Source organism: Marmota monax, unplaced genomic scaffold (genome assembly GCF_021218885.2).
Source record: "Marmota monax isolate L192 unplaced genomic scaffold, Marmota_monax_Labrador192_F-V1.1 WCK01_AAM20220418_F8-fsc00001, whole genome shotgun sequence".
NCBI lineage: Eukaryota > Metazoa > Chordata > Mammalia > Rodentia > Sciuridae > Marmota > Marmota monax.
The window spans coordinates 43,037,736-43,053,347 of record NW_026693777.1 but is presented as its reverse complement, the minus strand read 5'-3'; the positions used below and the strand labels follow the sequence as shown (position 1 = coordinate 43,053,347).

At 44.2% G+C, this 15,612-nt stretch overlaps 2 protein-coding genes across 3 annotated transcripts in view; one reads left to right on the top strand and one right to left on the bottom strand.

Annotated features, from left to right (window-relative positions):
* Positions 1–907: 907 nt before the first annotated feature.
* Zfyve19 (zinc finger FYVE-type containing 19) lies at positions 908–7,245 on the bottom strand. Of its 2 annotated transcripts, none has more exons than XM_046461740.2 (11): positions 7,001–7,245; positions 5,854–5,975; positions 5,633–5,683; positions 4,933–5,051; positions 4,689–4,834; positions 4,229–4,337; positions 2,539–2,748; positions 2,013–2,092; positions 1,633–1,731; positions 1,417–1,544; positions 908–1,338 (listed from the first exon to the last, which is right to left on the bottom strand). In XM_046461740.2, exons 1-11 carry the CDS (start codon positions 7,052–7,054, stop codon positions 1,260–1,262), a joined length of 1,197 nt encoding a protein of 398 aa, XP_046317696.1. In that variant the 5' UTR covers positions 7,055–7,245; the 3' UTR covers positions 908–1,259. The 2 variants fall into 2 exon arrangements, with proteins under 2 accessions (XP_046317696.1, XP_058440673.1); XM_058584690.1 differs by lacking the exon at positions 7,001–7,245 and adding an exon at positions 6,849–6,890.
* A 72-nt stretch (positions 7,246–7,317) lies between these two features.
* The window catches only part of Dnajc17 (DnaJ heat shock protein family (Hsp40) member C17), a 36,780-nt gene continuing 28,485 nt past the window's right edge, over positions 7,318–15,612 (top strand). The window contains exon 1 of the mRNA XM_046461741.1: positions 7,318–7,493. Coding sequence (XP_046317697.1) covers positions 7,416–7,493 — 78 coding nt within the window. The 5' untranslated portion in view covers positions 7,318–7,415. The remainder of the gene's footprint in view (positions 7,494–15,612) is intronic.

The following is a 15,612-nucleotide window of genomic DNA, read 5'->3' as shown; positions in this document are numbered from 1 at the left end:
AAGACCAATATCCTAAGTCACTAGGCTGTACCTACATACCTGATCCATCCATCCATCCTCCAAATGGGTCTTAAAAACTCAAAGAAAGTCAACAGCTTTGCTTTGGTGAAATCACAATCTAATAAAGCCTGGAGGCCAAGCTGAGGGCAGATGGCTAAGACACATAGTGTCCTGGCATTACAAGGGAGCTCAAATGTCAAAGATTAATTTTGAATCTAGAGAGGAGGTAACAGGAAAACTTAGCTGGATCTGGGGGTATCAGAGAAAGCGCACCCTTCTTCTACCCACAGCTGATGGGGGAGGCTCAGGTGAGGGTCTTTTTCTTGAGTTGATTCTAGTTGTGGGCAGGAAGAGAAAAAGTAGAGGCTATGCAGAACATAAAGAACATAGGTTGAGAGGCCAGGGGCAGCTCAGGAGAAGTCATTAGAAAACAGATACTGGGTCTGAATGGCAGGCAGGTTGGGACAGGAGCCCTGGGAGGTGGGGTCCTTTGTAAGTAAGGCAGGTATGTATGCATTGTTCCTCCATGCACTGTTTGATTACTAAGAGAGACTGAGAAATTCAATACAGAGGGGCCTGGAAATTCTGCCTAGAGCAGGAAACACAGTTTGGTTGAATGAATTTTCATGCTTTCTTCATGAGGCCACCAGGATAGGTGGGACTGTTCCTGCTGGAAGAAGATTACAGGATAGCTCATTTTTTTTCTTTCCTTCCACAGAACTGTTCTTATAGTCTGCTCTGCTCTTGCCATCTCTCACAGGGCCTGGGCTCGGGGTCAACTAGGTTCTAGAGATAAGAGATGCTGAGGGTGGGGTAGCTCAGTGGCAGAGCATGTATTTAGCATGGGCAAAGACTAGGTTCAATCCTCAGCATTGCTAGAAAGAGAGAGATATGGGTAGATGCTGAGCCCAATGAATACATATACTTTATTAGATCTACTATGTGCCAGGTAGGGGAACGGGCCCTGCTGGAGCCAGGCTACAGGACTCACCCTTAGATTCAGTTTGGTCTTTCTAGAACATCATGCCTCTTACTTCTAGTCCAGGCTTCTTGGAGGAGGGACCCTACTTTTTCCCTTTGGCTTTTCCACTCATTGTTTCAAATGGAATCTTTCCTCTTTCCAGGGGACACTGAGGCTCAGGAAGGGGTGTATCCATCATCAGTAGACTTGATCTGCTGTCTCATTGATGCCCTCAGGGCATCACTGCCAGCCTGCAGGATGTCTATAGGACCACCTTTCCAGGAGGGTCGGGGTTTCCTCAGTACTGTCCGCCAGTATATGGGGGACGGTAGGCTGATGTCTGGTGTTCTTTAAGCTCAAAGGCATCATGGCCCTCCCTGTGGAGCAAAGGGATGCAGATCAGGGATTGTAGGCAACTCTCGAGCCCTTCCACAGAACATTCTACCTGTACCCACCGGAAGCACCGAGCACAGTAGAGGTCTCCATCACAGCCAGCACATCGCAGGGTGGCATCCTCATTGCAGATGCAGCACCAGGGAAGTTCTTCTTCCTTAGCCTCTGGCCTGGGAGCCATGACTTGGGCCTTCAGGGACCAGAGAGGAATACAAGAAGTAAGATACATGATAGGAGCAATCAGCCAGGTAGGAAGGAAGGCTATGGGCTTTTCTCACCTTAGGCTCTGTTCTGCAGGGTGGGGCCTGGGGTTGGGAAGCTGGCTCCACAGGGATGTTAAAGCCACTTGCCTCATCCAAGGCAGCTTCTTCAGTGAGCTGTGAACAGGTGAAAGGGTACTACTCCCTGCTCCAGGCCCTTCTCCCAGTATTTCTGTGCTGTAGCCCTGGCTTCTCTTCTTCCTTTACTTCTTGCCTATGGCTGCTGATTCCCCATCTCAGGGGGCCAAGGGGCAAATCTGGGTCACAGGGACACAAGGACCCCAACTTGAACAGGAGCTGCAGAATGGCTACCCCAGAATGGAGGCCAGGTGAATGGGGCCAAGCAGCTATGAGGCAGAAACAGGACAGGGGTGGCTGGATGGGTAAGCCAGGCCTACCTGCTGCATGACTCTCTGGATGGCTGTCTCCTCATCCTCCTCATCATCACTGTCTGGGAGGCGGAGGTCCTGAAGGGTCACTTGAATGAGGGAGAGATGGAAATGGGAGGAAGAGTGAGGGTGAGAGATTTCACCTAAACTACTGTCCTCTTCTGGAAATGGTTTGTTTCCCAGGGTTTGTTCCAGAGCTGAGGAGCCTCATTAGCCACCCCTGTTCAGAACTTGTCCCTCCCTGTCCCAACCCTACAAGGCTGGACCATTAATGAAGTAGCCTTAAGGAGCAGGGCAGGAAAAGAAGCCTCAGCACCTGAAAGGACTGAAGGTCCCCCTACCTGATGGCTGCCACTGATTCCTCATCTACTGCTTTGCCCCAGTTCATTCCTCATGGCTCTGGGCAAGGCTCAATAGATCTCTGGGCATAGGGACCTCTAGCACCTGACTTAGCCCTGGGAAGGAGAGCTTGGCCTGAGTGCAGGGGAAGGCTGTGATCAACAGACACTAGTGAGCAGCTGACTCCAGCCTTTACCTTTGTCAGGGTCCTGTCCCCGCAGCACAGCCAGTCGCTTGGCAAGGGCCAGGATCCGTTCCTGCCTTGTATTCTCCTCCCGTAGCTCAACTGCTGCCTCAGCCAGCAGCCTGGTCTTCTCCTTCTCCAGGGACCAACTGGCCTGCCCCTGGGAATTAGTGTGCTGGCTTCCTGTGCCACCCTGGTTGAGGTCATTCTGGAGAGAGGCAGCTGGAAGAAGTAATGCAGTCAGGGAAGAAGAGGCATTCTAAGATTTCTCCCCCATAAGTCACTGAGCCCATTTCTCAACTTTTTAAAAACTATACATTATCAGCTTTGTGCTCAGCCCTAGCACATGTGACTTATATTACAAATAAGATTAGTATTTCCTCCGATTTTTCAAATGTTAAAAATTAGCAATTTTGGACATATTTTTTCAACCACATCCATCCCCACCCCACTGATATGTATGGGCTGGATGTCCCATGGTTTCAGAATCACTGCCCTAAAGGATTAGGATATGAGGAGGCTAAAGTTCAGCCAGTTTCTGCCATTCAGGGCTGGAATTAGACTTCCCTGGGAGCAGCACAAAGAAGGCATGACTGAAGCTGAGATTTTATATATCACTGGGTAGGAAGAACTTTACCAGAGTGGGTGTGGCTCTGACATGATCACCTTTAGCCTAGAGTTTCAGAGCAAGAGGTTTGAAACCAGACAGCTTTGGGTACAAGGCCCATCCCTGCCACTTAAGAACTATGTGGCCTTGGTCAAGTTCCTTAAGCTCACCATGCCTGAGTTTCCTCATTTATATATGGGCAATAATAGTACATACCTCAAAATTATTGAGGTTGGTCCATGAAATTGTGTCTGTAAGCAAGGTTTCTCAGTCTTAGTTCTATTGACACATTGGACCAGATAATTCTTTGTTGTGGTGGAGAGGCTAACCTATGCATTGCAGGATGTGGCTTATGGCATCCTGGGCTTCTACCCACCAGATGCCAATAATATCCCCCAAGTTGTGATAACCAAAAAGTCTTTAGACGTTTTCAAAAGTACCCTGGAGGGTAAAATCATCCATGGTTGAGAACTACTTCTCTGAAGCTTTCAGAAAACACCGTCCAAAAGAATTTTCTATGATGAAGGAAACAGTGTATATTATGTCCCTTATTTATCCCATAAGGTAGTAGCCATGAGCTCATGTGAGTACTGAACACTTGAAATACGGCTGGTAACACTAAACAAATGAACTTTAAATTATATTTAATTTTGAATAGCCTCTTCTTTTATATCATCATCATTATAGAGAACACTCACTACACTCAATGAACACTTATATTATGAGCCAGGTATGGTCCCAAGAACTATTGGATTATCTCATTTGCTCCTCATGACTTCCCTGTGAGGTAGGTTTTTACCATATACACCTCCATTTTACATATGATGAGAGTGAGATTTAGGTCAAATAACTTGCCCAAGATCACACAATTAGTATGTGGTAGAAATGGGGATCACTGTCTGATTCTAAAGCCCATGCACTTAAACACTAGGCCTACATTAGCTCCCTTTGGAGTAAATACTCAATAAATGATAGTTCTTATGATGTTGGTCATTCTTTACTTTATATTCATCTCCAGAGGGTGGATAGCAGAGCCTCTCCCATTTGGGGGAAGAGATGGGGCATGTTCCTGGAGGAGCTAAGTAGAGGGGTTACCTGGACCTTCTTGTTCCCAGCTCTCATCAATAGCCACCTCAGCTGCCAGCTGTGTTAGCAGATCTTGTGTCTGCTGATCCTGTGTCCTGGTGTCTGCTGTCAGATGTTCCTGCCCAGAGGAGGGAACCTCAGTGGGGAGTGGGAGTAAGGTAAAAGCCACATAAAGCCTAGAAGTATCCTGGGTCAGGGGTGGATGCTGAGGAGTTCTCAAAGACCAGGCAAAGGTTTGTCTTAATCAAGTAGGTCTGGCAGTCCCCAAGAGGACTGTGTCCACTTTTTTCTGACCCACTCAATCTTGCTGCTTGTCCCTTGTTCCTTGGCCTGGCAGCAGGCCTGAGGCTCAGGAGGTAGGGGTGGGAGGCTTTACCAATTCCTGTAAAGTATATGATCATACATGTATCTGAGCTTCTTCTGGATCCTTTCCCTAGGAATCCCTTCCCTCCCAAGCCTTAGCACTCACCAGCCTATGGGTGTGAGAAGGCAGAACCCTGCCCTGAAGGGCAGCAAGCCGAGTCTCCATCTCCTGGACAGAAGGGATAGAACCCTGGGTTTCATCCTTCAGTGCAGCCAGCCGTGCCTCTATCTCTGCCTGTGAGGGTATTGACTCTGCAATTGGCATAGGGGGAGCCAGGTAAGGGCCAGAGGAACCTCAATCTCAGAATCTCTAGACTGTCCTTTTGGCTACCCCGCCTGCCTCCACTCACTTGGCTTGTTCTCCTGACGGAGTCGTGCTAGGCGCTCAGCAATGACTTGGTCTTGTTGGGTCAGTGCCTGCCTCCTGGAGGTGCTGGGCTTTTGCTTGGTTTCCAAGGCTGCCACACGTCTAGCACGATAAGAGATAGAGGTGCTTGAAGGCAGAAGTGAGGACTGAAGGCACCCATTCACTGTTTCCCATTCAAATTATTTCTAGGCATCTAGGGAGTCCTGCAGTAGGAAATTTTCTATGGCTCTTGCTGCTGTCACCCTGCAGCCCAGCCCTGCTTACCAAATAGAGGGTCTGGTTGAGAGGGCAAGTTCTGCCAAGTGCTTGTACTGGGGAGATGGTGATAAGCTACTTTCTGAGTTAAAGAGGGTGTCCAGGGCTGGGCATGGCAGCACTAGCCAGGTGTGGTGGTGCATGCCTGTTATCCCAGCAGCTTGGGAACTGAGACTGGAGGATTGAGAGTTCAAAGCCAGCCTAAGCGACTTAGTGAGGTAGTTATAAACTCAGTGAGACCCTATTTCTAAATAAAATATAAAAAAGGGCCAAGGATATGGCTCAGTGGATTAAGCACCCCTGGTACCAAAAAAAAAAAAAAAAATCTCCTGACCCTGAATTTACTTGAACTAGAGACTAGGAGAAGAGTCCTACCTATGCTCCCTTGTCTTTTCCCTGTCCTCATTATTTTTTCCTTTAATACTTACTTTTTATAGTTCTGGGGTGGTGACCACTTGGAGACATTGGCAGGAGAACCTCTGTAGAGAAGAAATCTGGTATCAGAAGTCCTGCCATCCCAGTCAGTGTCCCCACCTCCACCCCAAACACTTCCTGGGCTGATCTCTGGCTATACAGCACAAGGTTGCAAGGGCTGTCCAGATGCTCACTGCTGTACTTGGTGAAGCCCTTATCCATACTGACTTCTTACCTGGTCAGGACCTCGTGGCACTGCTTGCAGACTTTCTGTTGGGTGTTACCAGTCCGAGGTACCACTGCACTGAAGCTGAGGCAGCCGGAACAGAAGGCCCGGCCACAATTCTTACAGCCATACTACAAGAAATATGAAGCAGGAGGATCCATCTGTTATCTACCCATATGGGCTCCTCCCTGGTACTCTTGAGTATTCAGAGAGAGAGGACAGAGAGGTTGTGACCAGCTATTAGGAGGAAGAAAAGGATTGGGACAGAGGGTAAAGCAATTCCTTGGTTTCCAGTCCCTTATTCAAATCACATAAAGCTTCAAACAAAATTCCCATGCTTTCAACCACCTTCAACTGCGTGCCTGGGGAGAGGTGTAGAAGGCAAACCCTGTGTTTCAGGTCACTGACTCTTTAACAAAGGAGAATCAGACAGTGCAGGGCTCATGCCTTCTCTGCTCTGGAATAGATAGAGGGAGGTTTAGCTCAGGATGGGATGATAACAATGGCCTCCATTTATTAAGTACTTACTGTGTGCCAGGCACTAAGCTCAGTACTTAACAAAAATTACATGATTTGCCCAAACCAAGGTCACTCCATGATAAAACAGCAGAGCTCAAATTTGAACAGACTCAAAAATCCAGGATTCTAAAATGTCCTGCCTCCCTGTATGCCATTAAATTATCACATCTGGTTCAGGCACAGAAAAGCAGTATTTTACCATAATAACCTGGTAGGTCTGTGTTGAGGACAAGAGAGCCTTTGACATGGTGCCCTGGGACGATAGGGGAGTGTGATCATCTAACTCAAGAAACAAGGGTAATGGCAGGCTGCTGTATGGGGAAGGTTTCAAAGCAGAGAGAATAATGAGCAGGACAACTGTCCCAAGGTATTAAAACCGCGCGGGGGAGGAACGGAGTGGGAAGGCAACAGTTGGATGCTACACTTATGTTACAGAAAAATGTAATTTCAAAAAATGACGTTAACAAGCTTTAGGGTGCTCTCACCTTCAGCACCTCACTGGAACCTCGCATCAACCCCGAAAGCGAGGGAGCGCTGGAAAGAACCCACAACACCGAATCTTTGGACCGTAAATCTCATGCTTTTCCCTTCGCTTCGCGCCCTCCCTAACCCTTTAGCCCTCTGGGAGAAGACTCGCCTCCTTCTTGAAGAGGGTGAACTTGACAGCACAACCATAGCACCTACTCTCCATCGCGGCTCCCGGCGGTGCAGAAAACGGAGGATTGAAGTCAAACCTTTCAGGACCAAGCCCCTAGGAAGTTCACCCACCCACGTCCTGCCCTACACGCCCACTTGCGCGATCCCGCCTCGGCCTTGAGTTGGGGGAATCCAGACTCACCGCCTGCGCCCGAGCGCGGCACAGGCGGGAGCGGGGGCTGCCGGGAGCAGTAGTTCATTTACGGCTGCGCGGTCCCTCAGAGTCAGTCAAGCCTGACCCGGAACACGACCATTCCCAGGGGGCTAAGCGCCACTAGGCCTGCTCGGAGCCTGCGGTCCCTGCACATGCTTGGGCTCTTGGGAATTGTAGTACGAGCACCGTCAAGGCTGGAACCATGGCGGTGACCAAGGAACTATTACATATGGACTTGTACGCATTGCTGGGCATTGAGGAGAAGGCGGCAAACAAAGAGGTGAGAATGGTGGCGAGGAAGGCTGATTCTGAGCGACCTGGCAGCCTTTACTGTCCTGGTTCCTTGGCTGGGACCGGCACCTTCTCTTCAGGTTCGACCAGGCCCTGGGCGGAGAAGGAAGGGAGGCCCGGCGGCCTCAGAATGTAGGCTCCCACACCTTCCTGAACAATTTGAGGGCCTCACAAGTAAGGGGAGTTCTGGGGGCTGTTTAGGAGAGCCCCTGTATGGGAGAGTCCTGGATGAAACTGTGAGCGAAGCCGGCCTCCTCTCTGCGCCTGCGCAGCCTCCGCCTTGGATTTGGCTTCCGTCTTGTGCTGTCTTTCATTTCGGTGTTACCATTCTCAGCAAGTGATAGCGGGCCCTAAGGAAGAGAATCGGAAGGGTAAGGCAAGTGGCCCAGATTTCCACCTACCTAGGTGTACATCAACGTGAGGGGTCGCAGGGAACGGGTTCGGTGATGCTCACCTATCTTCCCACAGACTCGGAAGGTCGAGGCAGGAAGATCGCAAGTTCGAGGCCAGCCTCAGCTATTTAGTGAGACCCTGTCTCAGAATAAAAAAAAAAAAAAAAAAAAAAGAGGCTGAATATGTAGCTCAGTGGTAAAGCACCCTTGGGTTCAACCCCCAGTACATTAAAAAGAAAAAAAAAAAAAAAAAACGATGGTGGATGGTGAGACACTGATTAGTCTGGACAGTGGTTTCTGCTATTTCCCCTAGGATCACGGTGGTAGTTGTAATAATATAGATAGAAAAGGCTGATAATTCATGGGATGAATATTATGCCCACCAATGCCCCCTGTACTTCTGAGCTGCTCTGCTGAAGTTCTGAGTGAGCTTTCTAGAAGAGGGAGCTTTGGGGCAGAAAAATCGGGGAGACCCAGAAGGTTTTGAGAAGAGATGCTGTCAACTTATACAGAATTTCCCCTGCAGCTGAAATCAAAAGTGACCACAGGGGGCTGGGGATGTGGCTAGAGCAGTAGTGCGCTCGCCTGGCATGCTTGCGGCCCGGGTTCGATCCTCAGCACCACATACAAACAAAGATGTTGTGTCGGCTGAAAACTAAAAAATAAATATTAAAAAATTCTCTCTCTCTCTCTCTTAAAAAAAAAAAAAGTGACCACAGGGACATCTATAAAGCACCAAAAATATCTACTACAATATCTACTACATCTCTCTCATAAGTCTAATATTTCGGTATTCATAAGTCTAATATTTCGTGGTGTCGCAGGCCTGTAATCCTGAGGCAGGAGAATCACAAGTTCAAAGCCAGCCTCAGCAAACTTAGTGAGGCCCTGTCTTAAAATAAAAAAAATGTGGGGCTGGAATTGTGGCTCAGTTTTAGAGCGCTTGCGTAGCATGTGTGAGACACTGGGTTCGATTCTCAGCACAGCATATAAATAAACAAAATAAAGTCCATTGACAATTAAAAAAGAATTTAATTTTTTTAAAGGGTTGGGGATATGGCTCAGTGGTTAAGTGCACCTGGGTTCAATCCCCAGTATCAATCAGTTAATCAATCAATCAATAAAAAAGAATAAAGATAAACCATGAAAAGTAAGTGGCACACCCTTAGAAAAGCCTTACCAATTATTTTCTTTCATAGCAGCCAGTTCTCCTTTCCAGTACATATTTCCCTTTGCACTTTGGATACATTGGCTAACTTCATGCTAATGGACATTTTTTGGTAGAAAGCAAGGGAGTCCTAGTCACTGGTGTTCCCTTCTCTTGGTTTAATACCCATCATGTTCTCTAGGGGAACTTGGGAGAACCAAAGGATATTTAAAATATATATATGAGGAAAGCTTCCTAAAGTTGGTTCTTTGACCATACAGCCTAGGAGGTGTCCCTTCCACCCCTGCCCCAGTACTGGAGATTGAACCCAGGGACGTTCTACCACTGAGCTATATTCCCAACCATTCTGTTTTATTACTTATAATTTAAATTTTATTTATGTTTTTGGTACTGTAGATTGAACCTGGGGATGATTTACCACTGAGTTACATCCCCAGCCCTTTTAATTTTTTTTTTTTTTTTTTTTTTTTAATTTTGAGACCAGACCTTGTGAAGTTGCTTAGGGCCTTACTAAGTTATTGAGGCTGGCCTTGAACTTGCAGTCCTTCTGCTTCAGTCTCCTGAGTTGGCTGGGATTATAGGTGTGTGGCACTGGGCCCCGTTTTTTTTTTTTAAAATATTTATTTCTTAGTTTTCGGCGGACACAACATCTTTTTGTTTTGTATGTGGTGCTGAGGATCGAACCCGGGCCGCACGCATGCCAGGCGAGCGCGCTACCGCTTGAGCCACATCCCCAGCCCTTTTTTTTTTTTTTTTAAATTAATATTTTCAGTTGTAGATGGATACAATACCTTTATTTATTTATTTATTTTTAATGTGGTGCTGAGGATCAAACCCAGTGCCTCATACATGCTAGGCAAGCACTCTATCACTTAGTCACAACGCCAGCCCTCTTGCCCAGCTTTTTTAAAAAAATTCCATATGTAAGTGAGATAATGCAGTATTTTCTTTTCAGTGTCTGGCTTACATCACTTAGCATAATATCCATGTCATCTTAAGTGACAGAATTTCCTTCTAAGGTTGAATAATATTCCATTATGTGTACATATATATGTATATATTTTTAAAAATTTATTAGAGGGGCTGGGGTTGTGGCTCAGTGATAGAGCGCTTGCCTAGCTTGTGTGAGACACTGGGTTCGATTCCTAGCACCACATACAAATAAATAAAAAAATAAATAAAGGTCCATCAAAAACTAAAAAAATATTTTAAAAAATTATTAGAGCTTTATAATTATACATAGTATTTGGGTTCATCCCAACCAACTTATATATGCATGGAATTTGATTTCAGTTCATGATCCCCTACTTTTCCTCCTCTTTTCCCTCCCCTCCTTGTTTTCCTGCCTCTATTAGACTTCCTTTCACTTGTCTATTTATTTATATTTGATTGGTTCTTTTTACTTATATAAAAAGGTGAAATTTTCTGTGGTATATTTATATATGCACATAATGTGTTTTTTTAAGAATTCATTCTGTTTTGTCTCCCCTTTCCCATCCTTCCACTCTGCTTCTTGATCTTCCCTTTATGATATTCTGCCCTTCTCTCTTAGCTTATTTCATTTAGTATATTATTCTCCTTTTCCATTCATTTACTGGCAAATGCCATAATTTCATTCCACTTTATTCCTCTTTATGGCTGCATAGAACTCCCTTGTGTGTGTGTGTGTGTGTGTGTGTGTATACACACACACACAATTTCTTTATCCATTCATCTGTCAATGGACACTTTGGTTAGTTCTGTCTTCACTGTTGTTAGTAATGCTGCAACGAACAAGCTAGGAACCTGAATCATGAGCCATTCTTTTTTTTTTTTTTTTTTTGATACTGGGTATTGAACACAGGCATGCTTTACTGCCTATCCACATCCCAATCCTTTTTTATTTTTAATTTGAGACAGGGTCTTGCTGTATTGCTGAGAGCCTTGCTAAACTGCTGAGGCTGGCCTCAAACTTACAATCTTCCTTTCTCAGCCTTCTGAGTCCCTGGGATTACAGGCATGTGCCACTGCCCTGGCTGTGAGTCATTCTTTCTTTCTTTCCTTTTTAAATAGTCTATTTGACTTTTTTTTTTTTTAATTCTAATCTATTGGGCCTGTCAAGTCTATTCTCACAGAAAATGAAATGATCTTGGTACTCCCTTAAACCCCTAATATTCTTCTTTTTTTTTCAGTACTGGGGATCCAGTACAGGGCCTTGCACATGCAAATGCTTTTCCACTGAATTACATCTCTAGCTTCCCTATTGTACTTTTTTTCTTTTCTAAATGGTGGGGAAGGGGAAACACACACACACACACACACACAGAGAAAAGAGGAAAGTGGGGGTGGAATGGGGTGGGGTCTGGAGGTCGATATGAAGTGAAGGGATTGGACGGCAGAGCCCCAGTTGTACTTTTAATAAAATAGAATTTCTTACCCTTTCATACATGTTTTTCCTTCTGCCAAGATTGTTCTTCCTGTCATGCATGCTTACTATGTGTATCCTTCAGAACTCAACTTAAAGGACACCTCAGAGAGGCTTTGCCTATTGCTAGCTTTCATAGCAGCTGGCTCGCCTCCTTTCCAGCATTTATATTACTTTGCATTCATGTATTGAGCTCTGTGATTATTTGCTTCATGCCTTACTCCCCTCTTTACTCCTACCTCTGTGGAGCAGATCTGATCCATTGACGTCTGATCCATTTGCCTGACCTGCACATTCCCTACCATTTTCCCCTTTGCTCATTGTGTTCCAGGCATATTCTGTTTTTGATGTTGTTGTTTTTGTTGTTTGTTTGTACTGTGATTCAATTCAGGGGCCTTCTTGGCCTCCTTACTTGGTGAATGGCACATAAAGAGGTCTCAATAAATATTTATTGAGTGAATGAAGGATCAATTACAGACACCAATGCAGTTACTTGACTGGAGAATCAGGAGGCCTAGGATAGTCACTGTCTCTCTCAGGGAGGAGTAGGGCAACCTATGGTTTGGGGTCAAAAGTTCCATGTAATGCCCATCCATTCAGAATATGTGTCAAAGAACATATCACTCTTAAAATTTTTACTCTCTGGCTCTTTATAGAACAATTTGCTCACTCTAGTTAAAGTTAGGGACAAGTTCAATTCTACCTTTCCGTATGCAGAGCTAGTCCTCTGCAGACCTTTTCCCCTCCTATCAATACAAACCTGGGAGGCCCAGAAAAGGGCTGAACACCACCATCCATATGAGTTTAGAGAATCAGTAATTCCCTACATCCCCCATCTAGCCCTGGACCAGACAGGTGTTTTCTTGTAGGAAAGCCTTGAATTAACGACCTTGGTTTGAGGTGGAAGTACTCCTGGGGAGAGAATCCAGTCTTCTGCTAGAACCTGAAGCATTGAACCCCAAGTTCTTATATATTCACAGGGCAAGGCACCAATGGCTGCCAACTTGAAGACTAGATTGTAAATTAATGCCATTGGCAAATCCTCTAGAGAGATTCTGAAGTAATCTCAGGAATTTTATGGGTTACTGTAGTGGACTTCTAACCCTTTTCCAATTTCTGGTCTTGTCCCTTGATCTTCTATACACAGAAGCCAAAGTGAGACTTAAAATGGTGATCAGATTTTGTCACCTCTGGTCATAACTCCCCAATGGCTTCTCATCAGTCTTAGAATGAAATTTGAAGTCTTTCTCTTGACATGAGGCCCTCTTTGCCTGATCTGCACATTCCCTACCATTCTTCCCTTTGCTCATTATGTTCCAAGCATATTAGTTCTGTTTTTTTTTTTTTTTTTTTTTGATGTGTGTTGTTGTTGTTTTTGTTGTTTGTTTGTACTGTGATCGAATTCAGGGGCCTTCTACCGCTGAGCTACATGCCTAGCCCTTTTTATTTTTTTTTTTAAGGCAGGGTCTTGTTAAATTGTTTTTTTTTTTAAAGAGAGAGAGAGAGAGAATTTTTTAATATTTATTTTTTAGTTCTCGGCAGACACAACATCTTTGTTTGTATGTGGTGCTGAGGATTGAACCCGGGCCGCACGCATGTCAGGGGAGCACGCTACCGCTTGAGCCACATCCCCAGCCCTCTTGTTAAATTGTTAAGGCTGCTCTTGAACTTGCAGTTCTCTTGCCTCAGCCTCTGGAGTTGCTGGGGTTACAGTGGTGTGCCACTGCACCCTGCTGTTATTATTTTTTAAAAAAATCTTGGCAAACATACAGGGTTGGGTTGTGGCTCCGTGGTAGCGCTTGCCTAACATGTGTGAGGCACTGAGTTTGATCCTCAGTACCACATAAATAAATAAATAAATTTATTTTAAAAAATTGTGGCAAACATGCATATGTAACATAAAATTTGTCATTTAAATCCTTTTTGAGTAGGATTTTCAATGGTTTAAGTACATTTACATTGTTTTGCAACTGTCAGCACCATCTATCTCCAGAACTTTTCTATCATTTCACCATCATTTCAAACTATACCTTTGTACCAAGTAAACATAACTCCCCATTCCCTCTTCCCCCAGCCCCTGAAACCACTCTTCTGCTTTCTATGAATTTGACTATTCCATGTACTGCTTATATGTGGAATCATATATTTGTTCTTTCTTTTCTGGCTATTCACTTAATATAGTATTTTCAAGTTTCAATCATGTTGTAATGTATCAGAGTTTTCTTTCTTTTTTTCTTTTTAGTTGTAGATGGGAATAATACCTTTATTTTGTTTATTTATTTTATGTGGTGCTGAGGATCAAACCCAGTGCCTCACACATGCTAGGCAAGTGCTCTACTACTGAGCTATAACTGCGGCCCAGAATTTTCTTTCTAAGGCTGAATAATATGCCTTTTTTTTTTTTTAATAATATGCCTTTTAAAAATATTTTTATTTTAATTTTTTGTTATTGAGGATTAAACTCAGGCACACTTTACACCTAGCTATAACCTCAGTCCTTTATACATACATACAAATACATACTTACATATATATATATATATATATATATATTTTTTTTTTTTTTTTTTTGAGACAGGGTTTTGCTAAATTGCTAAAGGTCTTGCTAAATTGCCTAGGGTAGCCTCAGACTTACAATCTTCCTGGCTCAGCCTCCTGAGTTCTTGGGATTATAGGCATGCATCACTGTATCTGGCTAATATTCTATTTTATACATATATTGCATTACCTGTTGATGGATGCTTGGGTTTTTTCACCCTTTGGCTATTGTGAATAATGCTAGTATGAATGCTAGTGTACAAATCTGAGTTCAGTGGCAGAGAGCTTGCATAACACATGTGAATCCCTGGGTTAATCCCCAGCAGGTAAAAAAAATGGAAAAAAAATATTTTTATTTTTAAAATTATTTATTATTTTGGTACTGGTTACCCAGGGGTGCTTAACTATTGCTACATCCCCAGCCCTTTTTATATTTTATTTCGAGATAGGGTTTTGCTAAGTTGCTTAGGACCTTGCTATGTTGCTGAGCCTGGCTTTGAACTTGTAGTCCTCCTGCCTCAGCCTCCTGAGTTGCTGGGATTACAGGGTATGCTACTGTGTCCAGCAAGAATTATTTTTACAATATAATTGCTGGACCATATGGTAATTTTGTGCATACTGTTCTGTCTTGCACAGCAGTTATATCATTTCACCTTTCCACCAGCCATGCACAAGGGTTCCAGTTTCTCTCTGTCCTTGACAAAACTTATTTTCTGGTTTGGGGTATTAACCATCCTAATGGGTGTGAAGTGGACCTCCTCTATGTTTTTTGTTTTGTTTCTTTCCGAATCACCTACAGGTCCTACTTGAAGACCTTTACATTTTCTGATTTTTCTGGTAGAAAATTCTGTCTCTGAGCATTTGAATATTTCACCTTAGTCAGATATCTGTCCAAATACCACTCCCTTTGGAGAGACTTTCCATGATCCATTATTTAAATTAACTTCCTTACACCCTATTTTGCTGTGTATTTCTAGGTAGTAGATCTCACTACTGCACATTATATTATATACCCATTTGCCTACTATTGTTCTTCCCTTTAGAATGTAAAAAATCTGAGTAGAAAGGAACTTCCTCCTTTTTTGTTTATTGCTAGGTCTCTAGCCCTTTGTACCCAAGTAAACATAACTTGTCCAGCCCGTGACAGATGCTCAACAAATCCTTGTTGAATGATTGGATTAATCGTCATTATTATTTTCTTAGGCAGTAATATTTTATGACAAAGTGAAATTACTAGAACAAAAGTAAATATACTTACAAGCTTTTGATTCAAAATACAACCTTTCAGAAGGATTGTACGGCACACTTCTACCAGGTAGGTAGGTAAGAGGTTGCCATCTCTGCTTGCAGCCCTGGCTCTTGACAGCAGCGGGTTGTGTGCCCAGTGCCTTGCCCAGGGCAGCTACACCCTGAACCTTCATGTCAAACTGAACAGTGTTCTCCCTGGTTCTTTTTTTATTTCCTTTTCCTTTCTCCCTGTGTGCTTTAGAGGAGGGGAAAATATTTCCTATCAAAAACATTCTTTTGGTGTGTGGTGCTGAGAATCAAACCAGGGCCTTGTGCATTCCAAGCATTTAGTCTTCCATTGAGCTACACCCCTAGCACA